At 34.4% G+C, this 20810-nt stretch overlaps 1 protein-coding gene across 1 annotated transcript in view; it reads left to right on the plus strand.

Annotated features, from left to right (window-relative positions):
* The window catches only part of LOC101899257 (uncharacterized), a 348103-nt gene extending 330646 nt beyond the window's left edge, over positions 1 to 17457 (plus strand). The window contains exons 6-8 of the mRNA XM_059123944.1: positions 8019 to 8281; positions 11181 to 11304; positions 12038 to 17457. Coding sequence (XP_058979927.1) covers positions 8019 to 8281; positions 11181 to 11304; positions 12038 to 12438 — 788 coding nt within the window. The 3' untranslated portion in view covers positions 12439 to 17457. The remainder of the gene's footprint in view (positions 1 to 8018; positions 8282 to 11180; positions 11305 to 12037) is intronic.
* The last annotated feature ends 3353 nt before the right edge of the window (positions 17458 to 20810 follow it).

Genomic DNA, 20810 nt, shown 5'->3' on the forward strand with positions numbered 1-20810 from the left:
TATCATCAACCGATTTGGAGTTAATTGTGCACCAAATGCCTAATATCAGTCTAAATGTCCTGAATCCGATTGATTTCAGTCTAGAAGCAAGTACATCAAAATCGGTTCAGATATAGCTTTAGCTCCCATATATATGTTTCATCCGATTTGTTCTTTGTGTTCCTCATATTCGTAATATTTATTCGACAACAATGATATTTGGACGAGATATCTTTAGAGCTCGGAAATACCATTGCCATAATTTATCGAGACCTGCTAGGATTTAGGTATAACTCCCATATACATCCTTAATTCAGGTGTTTTGGGCAAATAAAGGCTAATATCAGCCCAAATGGAATGCATTTAACGTGTGTTTCTATTTGCTGGAACTCGGCTCCGATATATATTTTTTAATATAATCCTTCTCAAAGTGATACCATGCTCTCTATAGCAGTGTCCTTTGATATAAAAGAAATTTAGTGAAAATCGATTCAGATTTGGAGATCCCTCTGAAACTGATCGAAAGCAAAATGGTATGATCTAATTCAAAAAAAAAAAAAATTATTTTGTTACGGGAGCTTTACTAAATACGCATAGTGCTGTAGGGTATCATATAGTCGGCCCCGCCCGGCTTTCGATTTTTCCTTACTGGATTTTATTATTATTTGGAAAAGTTTGTTGCAATTTTTTTTAATAAAAACTCACACTCCCTGTTAAGACTGGTTTTCCTAAGTTCATTGTTTTCCGATATCCTCTTCATTTCATCTGGAATTTATTTATAAGTAATATCTAAAAAAAATAACAAAATTCTACACCATTTTCCTACCATTCCTTAAATATATTCGCCTTTTCCGGCCAACCAAATGAATACAGGAACTGCGAACAGCAGCAATACCAGAAAAGAAGGAAAAATAACCGACTAAAATCAATTTCTTTCTGCAAAAAGTCTCATTAAAATTAAATGGTTGCACCATGAACCTACCACACTGAGAAGGCAGTGAAAGACATGGCCGCATCAAAACCCTGGCAATGTGCAACAGAAGCTTAAATAGCTACAAACATGAAGGCATTCGCGGAACACACACAGACTTCAATACTGAAAGAGTATGCATGAATATTTTAAACGAATTGCATGCCAAAGCAAGACGGTGATGGTGATGAAGAAATAAGGAAAACCCAGTTAGATATCAGGACCACTGGATGTAGGTAGAGAAGGTAGAGAAGAGCAGTAGAAGAGAGCGAACATGTTCGAAGTAAGTAATCATTAGAAATTGTTGAGGCGGAAGATGAACAACAGCAACAACACAGCGTGTGAAAATAACATGCATATTTCCATTTCCATATTTGAAATTTTCGCAGTGCAAAAAGGAAAATGAACGGAAAAAAATCCTTTATTAAAATGTGAACATGAAAAATTGCATTAAAAATTAATGAATGTAAAACAAGAAAATTAATAATAACTAATAATAGTAGACTCATTTGAGTTTCGAATTACTACCGAAGAATATTAGCGATAATGGAAGGAAAAATGATGTGATCAGAAGAGGGGAGGGAAACAAATGCAAAAGGTTAAAGGGATTGGTAGAAGTTGAATACACCAAAACTAGGAGGAGAAAATCGAAAGAAGTATATTTTAAGTATTAGGAAGAACCACCGCCTTCCAGAATAGAAATGAATGGCAAAAGGCCCTGAAAGGGTATTCTATAAATAGAAAACCTACAAAAATTCTTCTACCCAGCAAAAAATTGTTCAAATTTATTAAAAAAACTACGTACCCTCAGAATTACCAGTAGATCAAAAAGGATAAAAAGGATAACTACACCATCAGCAAAAATAACAAGCTAACCCTCTTAATTTTACAAATTAATATAACCTAATATTATCATACCAAAAAATGAGATATGGCGGATAAGATTGTGAATGTCCGACCGCTAAACCTTTCGACGATGGTTTGAATTCCTACAGTCAAATCCAGTGAGGAAAAGTCAAATGTCTGGCGAGGATCGACTTTATGTTACCCTAAACCACTATGCATATTTAATAGAGGTACCGAACAAAAAAATTGAAGTAGATCATACAACCTATCAACATTTGGCTTTAGAGCAGTTATAACTTTATTTCATTGGGAACTAATATATAGGAGGCATATCAACTTCTGAATCTATTTTCAATAAATCCGACAGAGACATTTTATCTTTTATACCAAATAAGATTGGTGATAACACTTCAAGAAGGATTATAATAAAAAAAATATATGTCGGAGCCGTGTTCCACCAAATGGAAACGTACGTCCCGAAATTCACTCCATTTGGGCTGATATTAGCCAGTATTTGCACAATAAACCTGAAATCGGACTAAGGATATATATGGGAGCTATATCCAAATTTTAGTCGATCTAGATAATATTTGGCAAAGGTATTTCCAAACTCTATAAGATATCTGGTACCAAATATTATTATTGTAGAATGCATATTACGAATGTGAGGTACTTTAACACCAAATCGGATGAAACATATATATGGGAGCCAATACTGTATCTGAATCGATTTTCCCAAAATTTGATGTACTTGCTTCTAGACTGAATTCGGTCAGATGTGCCAAAATTCAAGTCAAATCGGTTGAAGATATGTGTGGGAGCTATATTCTAATCTTATCCGATCTTGATACAATTCGGCAGAGGTATTTCTGGGCTATATCTGTTATGTGATCCCAAATATCATTCTTGTGGGGTGCATATTACGAATGTGAGGGACTTAAACACCAAGTCGGATGAAACATATATGTATGGGAGCTATGGCTGTAACTGAATCAATTTTCTAAAAATTTGATGTACTTGCTTATGGACTAAATTCGGTCAAATGTGCCAAAATTCAAGACATTTGGACGGATATTGGCCATTTAGTGCACAATTAACCCGAAATCGGTGGAAGATATATATGGGAACTATATCTAAATTTGAACTGATTTTCACCAATTTCAATAGGGTTCTTCCTTGTGTTAAATAAATGCTTTGTGAAAAATTTCATCTGGATTGGACAATAAATGCGACCTGTACTTTGTTACAAAGATACATGCATAGAAGGACGAACGGACATACACAAATCGCCTCAGAATTCTAACTATGGGTCTATCTGGTCTCCTTTTGCCTGTTACAAACAAATGCACAACGACGTAATACCCTTACCAACTTGTGGTGTAGGGTATAAAGAGCAACTCCTAAACCGACCAACAAAATACACAATTTTATTGTAAGGTTTTAGAAATAGAACTACTGTTTTTTCTAACTATAGGCTATGGGTAGTTTTGAGAATAATTACTGAATCCCAAAAAGAGCATTTATCTTTAGAAAAGGTGTGAAAAAGTAATAATTCATTCAGAAAGGGTGAGAATTCCCTCTTATCCATAAGAGACCTGAAGAGATATTCCACTGTTGAAATTTTTTTCTACACAAAAAAAAAAAAAAAAACTGAAGGGAAATTGCTTCTATCCATAGAGACCTAGAAAATGTCTTTCACTTGATATACATCGGAAAAAGTATTTTATCCATGGACAACTTAGAATATGTATTCTATGTGTAGAATACGTGGTAAGACCTGAAATAAGTCTTTTTCAAAAAAAAAAAAAAAACACAAAAAGTATTTTATTCGTAGAACTCATGAGATGTTGTTTTTCCATAAAATACCTGAAAAGGCTCTCTTATCTATAATATAGCGGCAGCACTATTTCATATGCAGATGGGTTAGAATAGGCTTGGTTTTCTATCCAAAAAGGCCAAAATTATTTCATACACAGAAGACCTAGACAAGTTATTCTATCATTGAAGATCTTTACAAGATCTTCTACCAAAAAAGCCCTGTTAAAGGAATTTTGTCTTTAAAAGACCAGTCATAGGTCTTCTGCCTTGAGAAGGCCCGTTAAAGTTTAACTTATAATCATTAGAAATTGTTGAGGCGGTCTTTTTAAGGGGTTCTGCCGATAGGAGACCTGTGAAAATTCCTGTGAAATGACGTCACTTTACAAAATACCAGTAAAAAGTCCTCCATCTATAAAAAAACTCTTACATGGAATTTTATCTGAAGAAGTGAAAGACCTGTAACTTTATCAATAGAAGACTTTTTTATAACCATAGCCATATGTCTAGGGAGGGCATATATAATTTGATACGACCAAAACGTGCCTCATTTAAATCACGGTTTTAGACCCTAGGTCTCTTTGGACCAAATCAGTTTCAGGACATTTGGAGTCGACCTAGCGATGTCCGTCCACTGTCCGATAACTCTCGGAGGGAGTATCCTTCTGATACCCCCCTCACCAATGACAACATTTTAATTTTCACAGAAAGGGAAAGGATAATCCGATTTTGCTCCAACTTTAAGATTTGCATCAGTGCTTGGTCAGGTGCGAAAATGGACAATATCGGTCCACTCCATCAAGTACCTCCTCAAAAAGTGTCAACATTTTGAATAATTACAACTCGTATAGAATGTGATGTAAGTGTTCGATTGTCTTCAAATTACACACATCACAATATTTTTAGTAAGCCAAGGTCTGGTGCGAAAATAGAATATATCGGCCAACTCCTTTTGGTACTCCTATCTAATCTAAATCTAAATATTTCTCTTAACCAGGATATAAATATGTACTTTATCAAAATTTATGATTGGATATAAATGTTCGATTTTCTTCAAATTTTGCATACACCAATATTTTTATCTGTATTAGATTAAGTATGGAAATGGAATACTTCGGTTCGCTATATCTGTTATCTCACGCATATTTTCACATTTTCGAAAAATTTGAACATATCTCATACAAAGTGTATGAAGTAGTCGATTTAGTCCAAATCTGGCACGTTGTAATATTGTTATCAGTCTTAGGTCATAATATATATACCATCTTCGAATAGTGGATATAAAAAATATTTTGTTTCCTGTAAAAGTTTTGTACACCTACACCTATCTAATATCCATCAATGAACCCTTATTGTAAAATATTCTAGTGAATAGATTTGCAACTAGGCTATCATAAATATTTTTACAAATACTCAGCTCAGCTCATTTGAAAAACAATGTTAGGCAGCTACTTCCATAAATTATATTTCCAAGAAGACGAAAAAACGTAGTACAAAAAATAACAATTTCATATTTTCCACATAAATATATATGCATGGATTTTAAACCCAACATAAGACACCCGTAGGGGCTAATAAGCATGGGGAAGCATAGGGAAAGGCTTTTTCTGTGTGTTTCCCCAGTTTTGATTTCACATATTTCAAATTGAGTAGACAAGCCAACGAAGAAAAAAAAATTTTTTTTTGTTGTAGGAGAATGGTCCGCAAGACATGGAATAACAATGATTTGGTGGTAGGAAACCACATGATTTTCTGTTCCATATTTGTTTGTAAAAAAGTGATTTACATATTTATGTCAAAATACCGTCGTTGTCGTTGATGTTACTGAGGATTTCCATCGTCACAGAAAACACTTTAAGGTATGAATGAAGAAATTTGCATAATATCCGAATAAAAATTCCTCGTCGTCGTTCGTTGGGGTTTTGTTGAACACCTACCAAGCGTCGGCATGGGAAACAGGACAGGCCACAAATAATATTGAAATTGGTTGGAAAATGTTGAATGCCTTGGGCAAGGATTGTAATGGCAACAATAGCAACAGCAGCAGGAAAGGAGAGGAGCGAAAGAAATAAAGGCATTTTGTAGGATGACATCCGAAGAAGACAACGGAAGAAGAGAAAGGACAACCAATATGTTATTACAGTGAATTGTTGTCCCATTTAGTCGGTTAGTCAGTCACTCAGTCAGTCAGACATTCTGCGTCAAAGAACACCTCACATTAAGAAAATTCCCAGCAACAACACTCCTTGCTGCGGCAAGATGATGATGGAATTTTGTTACAACTTGTTGACTTCATTAAAGTATTCACTTCAAAGACAGAAGTATTCATTTCCAACATTGCCCGTAGGAGGGTCCAATACAACAACAACAGCTACAGCAACAAAACGGTAATATATATGTCTGTCTGTCAAAGGAATGCCATTTGCCATGCCATAGAGTCTGGACCGAAAACGGTCAATTAGTTAGTGGAATAATGAAGCATTTCTTAAAAGTCAAGTAGAGGTGACTTTAAGAAAGAAAAACCAGAAGCCAGAACCTCAGAAATATCTTAAAGGAATTTTCTTGAAAATTATGTCGCAAGAATGTAAATACCAACTTGTTGAAGGAAAAACACAACAAATAACAGGCGACAGGACAAATATTTTGGTTGAGGGAGCTATGAAAGGGATTTTAAGCGACATTTTTTTAAAAATAGAAAACTGAAAGTTGTGACTTATAGGGTTTCAATAAACGGGAGACCCTACAAATTTATTCTTTGGCCCGATGACCTTTATAAATAATTCTAAATATAGAAATACACAAAAGGATTGCCCATGTATAAAGGATCTTCAACTTCCGTTAAAAGATATTCCATAGACGAAGGATCTTCAAAAGGTTTTTTTTAAACTAAAAATACTCAAAAGTTCTTCTACAGACATGAGACCTTCAAAAGGTCTTCATAAGTCTTTTTTTTAGTTAGGATGTCTTGAAAACAAAATCCCCTTAAAAGGGAGGCAGATGTCCTCTAAAATCTTTCAAAATGTATTATATTTGCAAAATACTCTGAAAAGTTCTTCTGTAGAAAAATACCTCTTCTGTAGACTTTCGTAAGTTTTCTCTCTTTTTGAAAGCTTTTTGTCGTTAAAAGTCCTTTTGATTATTTTTTTCAAGGTCATCTTCCAGAGTATACCTTGTAAGGGTAATTGATATATAAAAGTTCTGTCTTTAGAAGGGTCACAGGATTTCTATTGATAGAAATCCTTCAAACCTTTAAAGGTCATTGACAGAAGGCCTTCTAAAGATCCTTTATAGATCCTTACAATGTATTTTACAGATCAATGACCCTTTCAAGGTTAACTCTGGACAGAAGACCTTCAAGAGGGCATCCACAAAAAGAAATAATAGAACCAACTCTTTAAAAAGGTCTTTAAAATAGAAGGTCTTCAAAGGACTTTTAAAGGCAGAAAGCTATCAAAATAAGTGAAAACTTAAAAGTCTGATAAAAACTCTTCGATGGACCGAATAGCTTCAAAAGGGTTTCCACTAAAGTTTCCCTACGGGCCCATCACTGAGTTTGTTTATATAATGCATATTTTTATACCCTTCTGAAAATCTCCATAGAATAACTTTTTGAAAAAAAATTTAGGTCGAATTTATTGTCCGATTGAAATAAAATTTTCCAGAAATCCGTAGTTTGGCCCCAAAACGATTCCAATTGCAATTGCTGATAATCGGTTCACAAATACATCTTCGTCTTATTTAAATTTTTTTGAGCGCCATATATGTAATATTCGCTCTCATTTGATGGCACATCGAACAGATCAGCCTAGAAGTAAGTGTGTCAATTTTCTTGAAAATCGGTTTAGATAAAGCTATATTTCCCACTTATATATATGTTATCCGAATTGGTGCAGTAGCTAGTTGTCCCTGACATTCGCACTACACACTCCACAACAATGAATTCATTTTTTTTAATTTAAGCCATCTTTAAATCCTAGCATGTTCTCTATAGCAATGTTATTTGGTACCAATGGTGCAAATGCTTCCGCCAAATTTGGGAAAATAGATTCAACTATTAGTTCCTTCTGATTCCAAATTATAATTGCTCTAAATCCAAAATACACATTCAAAAACGGTCCGTAGTTAATATGATCCACCACATAATTAGATAGTAGCTCTACTACATCTGTATATTGTTGTGGGGTATCATATAGACGGCTCTCCTGACTTTTGACCTTCTTTACTGGTTCAATTTATATAATTACCAAATTTTGGTGGTGTGTGAACCTAACAATGTAAACTTTGTAGCCATTATTTGGACGATGGGGGAATATCAACAATCTGTAATTTGTTCCCTGATATTCAAACTAACCTAGCGTATAAATTTACTACTTTACTTATGTATCACATTTTCTCTCTTTTCTTCCAGTGACTCCCATACGTGGTCCACGCATAACGGGCGGACAGGCGCGATATCAAATCGGTGATACGGTGCGTGTCAATTGCACCTCGTCAGCTTCCAAACCGGTGTGTCATCTTAGTTGGCTTATTAATGGTGAACCGGCAAGCCGTTCATATCTACGCACATACAATAACAAAGCGATAGGCAATGAAGGTTTGGAACAGGCAACTCTCGGATTGGAGTTCAAAGTGAGAGCATATCATTTTCGCAATGGAGATATGAAACTGAAGGTGAGTTGTAGGAACATTTTGAAATTTGTTTAATAATAAATAAAATAATACTTATAAAAATAATAAAACTGTGTAACACAAAAAATAATTACGAGAAAAATCTTACAGATTATGAAAGTTGAGCATAAAATAGAGGACACGTGTATAGGCATATAATAAGAGGGAGCCCGATCCCTCCTTTTCCACATTTTATTTAATTTTCGGTTGAAGACTAGGTATATAGTGGAATATTTTTTGGTCGAATGTTTTAACCCTCAAGCTAGTCAATTTTAATGGATTCAACGAGAAAATTCTTTGGACAGAAAGAAAATACTTAGGTCTGAATTCGATTCCTGCGCGACCTTATTAAATAGTCCAATTACCAATCTGGGTTGAGAAAAAATGTACCACCACTCGGTTTTTAGATCAAAACCCTCAAACAGGATTTCGCAACGATTTCGGAAAAAGTACTACATTTGCGAATATAAAAAAAAAATTTTATGAACCGCAATTTATGATATTTTTCCTTAGTACGTATTAAGTATACAAATTTCTTTTGTTTAGTGACACCCATTAAAATTTGATATGGAACAATTCTGAGATAGAATTAATTGGAGCTGTATCGATATAGCTATGTATGTCCCTCCGTCTGTCCATGTTAATGTCTCAATTAAGGCCGATCCTCACGAAATATTGCATGGAAGTGGGGTTATGGTCAAAATAGAAGCCTATTGCTTTCGAAGATCGCATAATATTTAGGGGTTAAAATGGACCAAAAACTGAAAAATTTCCTGAAAATGTTTGCACTTGCTCTACAGTCGCAATTATAGATCAACGACGCCGAAGTTAGCATTCAGCTTAGGGCTGGGCTGAAGCCTTCAATTTTAGATGATCAGCGGGTAATATTTAGTTGGTGAAATCGACCATAGCATTTGTCAAGAGGTCAATTCTGGCCGTTACGTAGATGCCGATAGTAATATATCGGATATATAGCGAAATATATACAATGTATATATACAAAGCAAAGGGATGTCAAAAAAGATGCCAATAATGGTGTTAATATAGATTTTGTAGTATTTTGTGATATTTTTTTATTTTTTTCATATTTTTATCGCATGTGATTTTTATACCCTACAACACTATGTGTTGGGGCTATTATAAGTTTGATTGGGCCAAAAATTATGTAACACCTCGAAATATTCATTTCCCACATAGGAAAGTATATATGGATCTTCCTAGCTCGCCGAGCTGAGTCGATCTAGCTATGTATGTCCGTCCGTCCGTCTATCCATGTTAATTTGTAATCACTCTACAGGTCGCAATTATGGCCCGATCCTCACGAAATTGAAAATGTAGGTGGGGTTAGGGCCAGAATACAACCCCATTGTTTTTGGAGATGATCGCATAATATTTAGGGGTTAAAATGGACCAAAATCTGAAAAATTTCCTGATTTTGTAGTTGGTCTACAGATCGCAATTATAGACCAATCGAAGCGGAAGTTAGCACGGCGCTAGGGTTTAACGCTGGGCAAAAGCCTTTCAATTTTGATAGTCATCGGGTAATATTTAGCGGGTGAAATATACCATAACATTTGCGTTAACTAAAATTAATTTTTTTCATTAAACCGCGAATATTTTTAATCCCACCGAAATCACAAATAGACGAACAGGTCAATTCTGACCGTCACGTAGAACCCGATGGTAAATATATCGGATATATATAGCGAAATATATACAATGTAAATATACAAAGGAAGGGGATGTTAGCTAGAATGCTTATATCTCAAGAATTGCTGGACCGATTTTGACAAATAATGTCAATTCAGAATGCCCTCTTGGCATAAATGTATAAAATCTAAATAAATCGCATAAAAAGATATATAAGAGATAATATTGATTTTGCAGTATTTTGTGACATATTTTTTATTTTTTTCATATTTTTATCGCATGCGATTTGGCACGCCTGGGAAGAGATTTGAGGACAGGGAAGAATTCTAGCATTATGGATGACCATTGTATTATATTCAGCTGTAAAATGGACCACAATAACTAACAGCACGAGGGAGTGCATAAATATTGGGAAAATGACCCTGGTCAAAATGCTAAGGGTAATACCTGGACAGTGCACCGTGACATAATTTCAAAACCGAAATCTTCCAAAATGGATTTGGACATAAGACATGGTCGGCCCCGCACGACTATAGCCTTTGCTTACTTGTTTAATTTGACTTATAATATTGATGTGTATATTTTGTAATATTTGGGTTATTACTGTGGTTATTATATACAGTTTGCAATTATCGTCCGATCTTCACGAACATTTTTATAAGGGTAGAAAATTTTTATATGAGAAGAGAGTTTAGGACAGGGAAGAAGTCTAGCATTTTGGATAAACATTGGATTATATTTAGCTGTAAAATGGACCACAACAACTAACAGCACAACGGAGTGCGTAAATATTGTGCAAATGTCCCTGATCAAAAAGTTAGGGTAATATCTGTGCAATGCTCTATAACATAATTTAAAAAGCGAAATCTTCCAAAATGGATTTGGGCATAAGGGGGCTTCTAACATATCACATGGTCGGCCTCGCACGACTATAGGCTTTGCTTACTTGTTTAACATAATCCTTATCGAAGTCATATCATGCACTATACAACAATGTTATTTAGTACTGGAGGTATAAAGGCCTCTGCCAAGTTCGTTAAAAATCTATTCAGAGTTGGATCAAATTTGAAAATTGTGACTGTTCTAAAGTCATGACTCACATTCAAATAATGTTCATAGTTGGTATGATCTATTTCACATAAATTCCCAATATGAACTCGCTTGTTTATTTATATTTATATAAATTTACCTATGTATTTCAAATCTATGAAGTTTTTTAATTTAATAATTAAAATATGTTTTATATTTGCAGTGTGTGGCAAAAATATCATCGCTCTATTTTCAAAGTCGTGAAGCGAGCGTGGTCTCAGATCATCCGCACAAAGCGCCAGCCCTGGAGTCAAGAGAAACTGTTGCTGCAAAGTCAAGAGCTCATGGTAGGTTAAAATAAGATTTATAATTAATAACTTACTACTTATTATCGATGACGCATTATTTATATAACAAATATAACAGCTTTACATATGGCTAGCTGTTTTTTTACATTTATTAGATAATTCTAATTTTATGAGACAAATCGTTTGAATCTTATGATACTTGATCAAAAAAGTATGTCAATATTTTTCTGACTTTTCCATTTCAAACCAAATTTACACAATTTACCCTAATATGCTGAAAAAAGTAGGTTGCTCCCAATTACGCACTTCATTAAAACTCTGTGGCCAACCTACGACCTTATAAGTAAACTTTGTTTCTTTCATTTTTGTTTTTTTTTTTTTGGTTTTTGACAGGCCCTTTAATTTACTTGATGTCTATTTCAAAAATATGAAAAAAGAGCTAAGTTGCAGTCAAACTTTTTTATAACAATTCCTGTTATCACTTCAACATGTCAGGTTGCATGTGTGCAGTTCCAATGTTCTAGAAACCTTTTCATCATTGCAATAACAAGCGACTGGCAAAAAAAATCAGAGCAGTAATACTCCATCATAACTAGGGCAAGATAAGTACATATACGTGAACATTTCCCACTCAGTTTGCTGCTGTTTTTTTTTTCAACAAGTCGTCATCAGTTTTAGTTGCTGTTGTTGTTTTTTTTCTGTTTTTTTCCTCAACTTCCTCGAACAACTTTATTATATGCTTTACCTTCTGTTTTGTTTGCCACTTTTACAGGCGCTTCAAGCGGCGGAAGTATACATCATTTGAATGGAATGCCGGTTAATTACTTGCTAACTTTATTATGCTGTCTTAGCTTTTTAACGGCAGTCACAGCAACGTCGACAACAACAACATCAATAACTAGGATGACACCAGCAGCAACAAAAACAACCAGGGTAACAGCAGCAGTTGTAACAGTAACAAAAAGTAGTTCAGCAGCGACAACATCGCGAAGGCTAACAAGTAAAACAGCCACGACGAATACATCGGCGTCAGAAACAGCAACAACCACACCATCAACAGTAACAACAACAAAAACGTCAACAGTACCATCAACAACAACAACGCCCTGCTGTAATAGCAAAAGTTCCCGAGTCGCACACAATTTAATATCATCACACATGGTATTTAGATAACTATGTTAATTATTAAGGACACTCTAAAGTGGAAAGGAGAGAGCCCCACTCTCCTGCCGCCACTACCGCCCCCCACTCTCTCCTCAAACTAACCCGTCTAACAGTCCTTGTACTATACACACTCACACACAAACATATATCACAATATAACTCACAAACTTATCTTTAATATAGAAAATAAAAACTGAAAACGTAACTAAAACATAAAATACAATGAAGATGTCAATGAATATCGTTTGAATGAATCACTCGAATGAAAACATGGGAGTGTGTGTGAGTGCGCGTACCGCTCTGTGTGTATGTGTGTGAATGAGTGAATGCCACAATTTTATGAATGTTTATGTAAATGTGTTATGAATACTACTTTACTGTTAACTTATTAATGACGATGTAAAATTCAATTTTGAATTAAAAACTTAATAATATTATTAAAAAATAATAATATAAATAAAACCAGTAAGTATGTATATACGATGTGTATGTGAAATATTTGGGGGATATTTGGCTGATTTCTAATTTCGTTTTAAAAGCTAACTTGCAAAAAAGAAAAAAAATAACAAATTTTAAAAATATTTAAAATCATGTTTAAGAAGATGACAAATTAAAACCAGTAAAGAAAGTCCTAAAGTTGGGCGGGCCGACTTTATGATACCCTACACCACTTTGCTAATTTAGTAGAGCTCCACATAACAATTAAAAGTTTTTGTGGGAGAATTCAATCATACACGCTATGATTATAATTACAATTTAAAGTTCAAAGGACTAAATATGCCGAAGCATTTGTATCTTTTAAATTCGGACTTGTATTGCTCATTTGGTGCAAAATTAATTTGAAATCAGATAAAGACATATATGGGAGCTATATCCATATCTGAACCGACCTCGATAAAATTTGGCTAAGATATTTCTGAGCTGTATTTGATATATTTCCCTGAATATCGTTGTTACGGAGTGCATATTAGGGCTGTGGGCAACAAATACAATAAATCGGATGAACAATATATATGGGAGCTAGAGCTATATCTCAACCGATCTTCACCAACTTTGGCATACTAGCTTCTACACTCAATGCGGTCGTATGTGCCAAATTTCATCCCATTTGGGCAAATATTAGACGTTTGGTGCACAATAAAAGGTTAATCCGTCAAAGTTATATATGGAAGCTATATCCAAATCTGAACCAATCTCGATAAAATTTGGCAAAGGTATTTCTGAGCTGCATTCGATATATTTCCCCAAAATATTGTTGCTACAGAGTGCATATTACGGCTGCGGAGGATAAAAATAACAAATCGTATGAACAATATATATGGGAGCAATAGCTATATCTGAACCGATTTCGATCAAATTTAGCATACTTATTTTCAGGCCTTATTTGGTTGTATGTGCAAAATTCCATACGGGCTGATATTACACGTTTGGCGCAAAAAAGGCAAATCGGACGAAGATATATATGGGAGCTATATCTAAATTTTTACCGATTTTTACCGATCATAAATGAACTCAGAAAGTCATTCTATGGAGATCCTCAAAAGTAACTATGGGTCTATCTCGCTTCCTTCTCCATGTTACAAGCAAATGCACAAAGACATAATACCCTTACCACTATGTGGTGTAGGGTATAATTACAAATTAAGGTCGAATTTGCATTTTTGCCCTTCTGCTTTTCTTTTAAAATGTGGAATGTTGAAACATAGGGCTTTATCCTTAATATTTTATTTTTATCATGCAAAAAGAGTGTAGATGTTAAAGTTTGGCTCTCACCAATCAATAAGACTTCAGCTTCCAACATAAAATTGGGTATATCTTATTAAGGATCCATTCCAGAATGTGCTGGAATATGCTATTTTTAATCATTTTCTTCATTCTAAAGAATTTTGAATCTCTGTTGGAATGGTACCCGAAGGAGGACATTCAAAGCTTGAAGAGAATCGGATACTTCACACTATATGAGATATAGTGAAGACATATTTCATCTTAACCCCAGACCTTGGGTTAAAAAAAAAAATATTGTGATATGTGTGATTTGAACCGGATGGTCATTTCGGATTTTCTGATCGTTATGTTTTCTCAATATTTTAACGCTTTGTGGGGAGGTATCAGAAGGAATGGTCCGATCACTACCGTTTTTATAACAGATCCTGTGCTGATGGAAATATTGTCTGACTGAAGTCGGATGGTGATTTAGTGTTTTATAACTTTCACGAATATTCCAAAATTCTGGCCCTTTGTAGGGCAGGTACCAGAAGGAGTCGACCAATATATTCCATCTTTACACCAGACCATGGTTTAATAAAAACGTTGTGATGTGTGTAATGTGAAGAGAACCTGATGCTTATTTCGCGTTCTATGGTCTTCATGGATATTCAACATTTTGAACCTTTGAAGGGGAGGTACCAGAAGGAATGGTCTGATCTCCACCTTTTTAATAACAGATCCTGTGTTGATGGAAATATTCAGATGTGTCAAGTGTAAATGGAATCGGCTGTTAATTTCATTTTATGAGCTAAATGGATATTCAATATTTCGATCTTTTGTGGGGGAGGAACCAGAAGGAGTGGGCCGACATATTCCATCCTCACACCGACCTTGGTTTAATAAAAACATTGTGATGTGTGTAATGTGAAGAGAACCTGATGCTTATTTTGCGTTTTATGATCTTCATGGATATTCAATCGGTCTCTTACATCACATTTTATAAGAGTTGTAATTATTCAATATTTTGACCCATTGTGAGGGTAGTACTTGATAGATTGAACCGACTTTGTCCGTTTCCGCACCAGACCTAGCACTGACGCAAATATTAGGACTTGCAAAGTTGGAGCAAAATCGAATTATCTTTTCTCTTTCTGTGCAAAAAAAGTATATTTTTTAAAATTTCGACCATTTGTGGGAAGGTACCAGAAGAAGTGGACCGATATATTCCATCTTAACACCAGACCTTGGGTTAATATAAATATTGGGATGTGCTCAATTTGAAGATAATCGGACTCTTAAATCACATTTTATAAGAGTTGTAATTATTTAAAATGTTGACCCCATTTTCGCACCAGACCTAGCAATGATGCAAATATTAGGATATGCAAAGTTGGAGCAAAATCGGATTATGCTTTCTCTTTCTGTTCAGATTTTTTTTTAAATTTCGACCTTTTTGGGGGAGGTACTAGAAGGAGTCGACCTATATTGCTCATCTCCCACCTCGATCTAAGTTTGACAGTAATATTACGATGTACCAAGTTTGGATCAAATCGGATATTCCCTTCGAGAGTTATCAAGTGCACCAGCCAGACAGACAGATGGACGGACGGACATCGCTAGATCGACTCCAAATGTCCTGAAACGGATTTGGTCCAAAGAGCCCTAGGGTCTGAAACTGTTATAAAATGATATATGCTCTCTCTACCCATATGGCTGAGGCTAAAAATATAGCTGGGTATATGAGGGTAGAAATATGTTGTGTGGCTTAACTAAACAGCAAGAGAATCTGCTCGATTTGGAGCTGAAGTAACTCTCACTCGAAAACAAGCAAAGGTTGCTTACTTGGCATAGAAGAAGAGAGTGTAATTAATTTTTAGCCTTACTGGCAGGTGTACTCCCGCTCGAATTGGAATGAATTTCGCGCTTTGCTCAATTTCGAGCGAGCATTTCGAAGCTATTGTAATAATTGCTTAAGCAAAGGAATTACGGAAACAAAACAGTTGCAGATCGAATATCTCGGTTATTCTCGGCTAAAACGGTACATGAGAGCTATATCTAAATCTGGACAAATGATTTGTGGAAAATTTCGTTCGCAAAAGTACATTGTGTTCTAAATTTTTCTACGAGTTTAGCTAGGTTCCTACAAAGGCTAAAAATGGCAGACATTCTAGAAGGGAACTTTAGAACTTAAAGAAAACGAAATAAAATTGAAAAACTAAGAGTCATTATTATGCAATTAATTCTAGGAATTATTTCATTTTCGATTTTTTTGAATATGAATTTCCCCAAAATGTCCCACAAATGTTTCACCTACAAAGGAGCATGAGATAGACGCAATTAAAATACAAATAAAAAAATTGTAATAAAACTTTTTAAAAGTTATCCAAAGACATGAGTGAATATCTCCAAGTGTAAAGAGAAGAAAAAGAAAAGAAACAGACAATGCTAAATAATAATAAAATTGGAAAATACTTAACATAATTCATAAAGAACGAAGAAAACTTTGTGTATAAAAATCAAATTTAAATGAATATTATTATTTTCCATAACATTAGCATACATCAAAGTAAAAAAGGAAAGAAAACAAAAAAATGCGAAACTCCTCTAATATATTTCCATTTTTACGTTACGATTTTTCTTCATCATATAACAACAACAAAAGAACATATTATGTAAACCAAAACATATCCTATGCCAAACAAAGAAACCAAAAACAAAAAGAATAACTACAACAAAACACACATACAAATAAAGCATATAATTTTATGTTTTAATAAATTAAAAAAAAGTAAGAAAAACTCATACATCCATACATACCTTATGACAAACTTTCATCGTAATTAAGCTGTAACATCATCCATATCAAAAATCTTACTTTTGTAAATACTGATTGTATCTTTAAGCTCATAAATTATGCCCTCCCTCTAATCTCCTGTTTTTTTTTCTTTTTGTATAGAGACATTTACAAATGCCTAGATTTGTCATTGAAACCTACAAAAAAAATGATGAAGATAAAATATGAAAAATAAATAAACTTTTGTAAAATTTTAAGACTCTATCGATAAGTTTAGTTTTAATTGTACATTAAGAGAACGAGATCCTAAAAAAGTAATTATATGAAAAAAATTCTGAAAGAAATGTGCGAAGGCGGAAACAATTTTTAGTTGTAGAAAAACATGGAGATTGTCATTGAATTGAGCAGCTAAGAAATATGAAAAACGATCATTGTAAACGTCATCGTAAAGGCAGAAAATTGAAGTAACGAAACGTTTTCAATGTTAAACCAAAGAAAAAAAAAAATGGTCGAAATAAAAGAATTTGAAATGGAAAAATTATTGATTTTTATTTAAAGGATAGGTCAAATTGATTACCGAGTAAGTATTTAAAAAAATCCTCAAACAAGAATGGAATAGGGGAATATTGTTAATGTGCGCACTTGGCCTATGTTTTATATGTGAGATACAATCAAATTGCACACGCGCTTTGTTTTATATAAGATATATGATTTTTAATGTACCAGAAAGAGTGATTGATACATTCCATATTCACATGGTTCGTAGAAATATCGGGATGTACAGAATTAAAAAAAAAAAAAAACATGTAAAAACGCACTTAATTTCTGCCGGGCCGAAAGCAACTTGAAAAATTCCATCGGAAAATACCGCTCAAATGAAAACCGTCATATGGGGGCTATACGAAGACGTGGTCCTGCATAAGTAATTTATGTCATATGCTGTAGTAAATGTTCCGAGGTTTATATACGAAATATAAAACAATTCAGGCGAATAACTTTGCAAATATCATCTAAATACCGAATGTTGGGAGGAACCGTTATATAGGGGATATATGATATCGTGGACCGATATATAGAATCCTCTTCCAGGGGATAAAGTAACTTCCTGTGTGAATTTTTAGACAATTCCATTAAGAAATGTGGCTAAAGTTATCAAAATACCAAAATGGGGGGTACCGTTATATGAAGGCTATACGATATGGTGAACCGATATAGATAACTCTTTTCCAGGGGATAAAGTACTCACAAGAAACTCCTTGTGTGGATTTTCAGACATTTCCATTGAAAAATGTTGCTAAAATCATTAAAATACCGAACGTCGGGGGGTACCGTTACATGGGGGCTATACGATATCGTGGACCAATATAGCCCATCTTCGAACTTGACAAAAGACTGCCTGCAGACAAAAGAGAGATCTGTGCAAAATTTTAGCTTCCTATCTTAATTCGCTTTGACTGTAGCGTGATTACAACAGACAGACGGACTGACAGGGCTAAATCGTCTTAGAATTTTACGCTGATCAAGAATATATATTTTTTGTTGGGTCTAAAATTATTATTTCGATCAGTTACAAACGGAATGACGAACTTAATATACCCTCCATACTATGTCTGGTGGAGGACATAAAAATTCGAAACCATTTATGGAACAAGTTAGAGCGTATGAGTCAGTTTACCACCAGATACATGCAGCTTAGTCTAAATATATTCCGACTTTCGGTTTGATTATTCCAAGTCTTGATCGAAATTCGTTATAAATATTATAATTTCACCAAATTACAAATATCAGCCCAAATAGACTGAATTTTGACAATTCCGACTAAATTCATGCTAGAAAGAAGTGCTTCAAATTTGGTTCAGATAAGCTATATATGTGTTTATCCGATTTGGTGTTAAAGTCCCTAACATGCGTAATATGGACTCCACAACAATAATCTTTGGTACCAGATATCACATACAGTTTAGAAATAAGTGTTTCAAATTTTGTCAAGATCGGTTGAAATTTGGATTAACTCCCATATCCAGAAAAAACACGTCAACACTGTTTTACTCTTATACATATTTTTATCCGATTTCGTTTTTTTTTTTTTGTTTGTGCACAAAATGGCTAGTATCAGCTCAAATGGACTGAATTTTGGCATTTCAGACGGAATTCAGCCCAAAAGCTAGTGCTTTATATTTGGTGGAAATCGACTAAGATATAGCTATAGATCTCATATTTTGTTTCATCCGGTTTGGTGTTAAGGTCCCTTACATGCGTAATATGCACTCAATAGCAATGATAATTGATACCGGGCATCAGATACTGCTCGAAAATACCTCTGCCAATTTTTATCAGCACAAATTGAATAGATTTTTTTTATATCCAATCGAATTTTGCCATTTTGTGAAACCCGGTCCGGAATATCTGTCTTATCGAAGTTATATCATACACCATACAACAATGCTATATGGTTTATAGTTGGTATGATCTACTTCACATAAATTCCCAATATAAACTTTTATGTTACAGGAGCTCTACCAAGTACGCATAGTGGTGTAGGGTATCATAAAGTCGGCCAGCCCGATTTTTAACCTTTCCTTACTGGTTTAATTTTGAAGTTATGCGAGCGAGAAACCATGAAGAGTTAATGGATATGTGCAATTTTCACATTTCATCTAATATTGATTAAAACATTGGGATGTGCAGAGTTTAAATATAATCTTATATTTTCTATTTCGACTTTTTGTGGGGAAGGAGTGGACCGACATATCATCTATAAATGATCAAAATATTGAGAAACCCAATATTTAAAGAAAATCACTGGTTTGTTTCGCATGGTATGGAAGATATTATTATTAAAAATGTTGATTCTTTTTTGTGGGAAGGTACAAGAAGAAGAGTGTTACCAATAAGCCCCATATTCATAGTAAGTAAAATCTATGTACATGTATTGCAATGTTCAAAGTTCAAAGAAACATTGGATAATTATTTTGTACTTTATGACAGCTATAACAAGTAAGAAATAGGGTAGAGCCGTTCGAGGCCAACCATGTGAGACTCAAAACACTATTCGAAAACCTCCTTAGGTCGAAACCCATTTATGTCGATTTCTTGAAATAATGCCATACAGTCTTTACGCCTACTGCCGTGCTGATAGGTTTTCGAAACAAAAATCACACAAAACTTGTGCTCTTTAGAGTGTAAATTTTATTCGATTGCCATCAAAAGTACAAGCCTGTCCTAAACTCTAACCTCATTGGAAATTGCATATCAATGGTCCTTAATTGTGATTTGTAGAGCGACTGAAACATTGGGAAAATTGTCCCCTTTTTGTCCATTTCTACCTCCAAAATACTTTGCGAACATCTGCTAAAGCAATGGGGGTTTTGGCCCTAACCCCATGAAAAATTCCGTGAGTTTCGAAATCGAATGTCGCTATAATTTTAAAAATTACATCGGCCAATTGTTGTCCTTTTTCTGGTAAAATTTCAAAATAACCGTATCCTATACACAATAGCCTCTGTCGGCTACTTTCCAAACGAAAACTCCAAACATTAAGCTATCCCGCGCCAAATTTAATCAAACATTACAGGGTGACTTATGCAGCATTTCATATAACGGGACTACTATCGTGTTATTAAATTTGATTACAGGAATTCTGTAATTATTTATTTTAACATTACAAGGTGACTTTAGCAGCATTTCCCTTAACGGTACTACTGTCCTGTTATTTATTTCGATTACGATAATGTAATCGATAAGTGGTTCATGCCGCAGTCAGTTGCAGATTGGATTAATTTGTGGCACAACGGTGCTATTGAACGCCATTACCTACAATTGTAACGGTAGTGTTGCACTACTCACCACTAGGGAGCGCTTTAGAGCAATATCTACATTT

This window comes from Musca domestica, unplaced genomic scaffold (assembly GCF_030504385.1).
Source record: "Musca domestica strain aabys unplaced genomic scaffold, Musca_domestica.polishedcontigs.V.1.1 26, whole genome shotgun sequence".
In the NCBI taxonomy this organism is placed as follows: Eukaryota; Metazoa; Arthropoda; class Insecta; order Diptera; family Muscidae; genus Musca; species Musca domestica.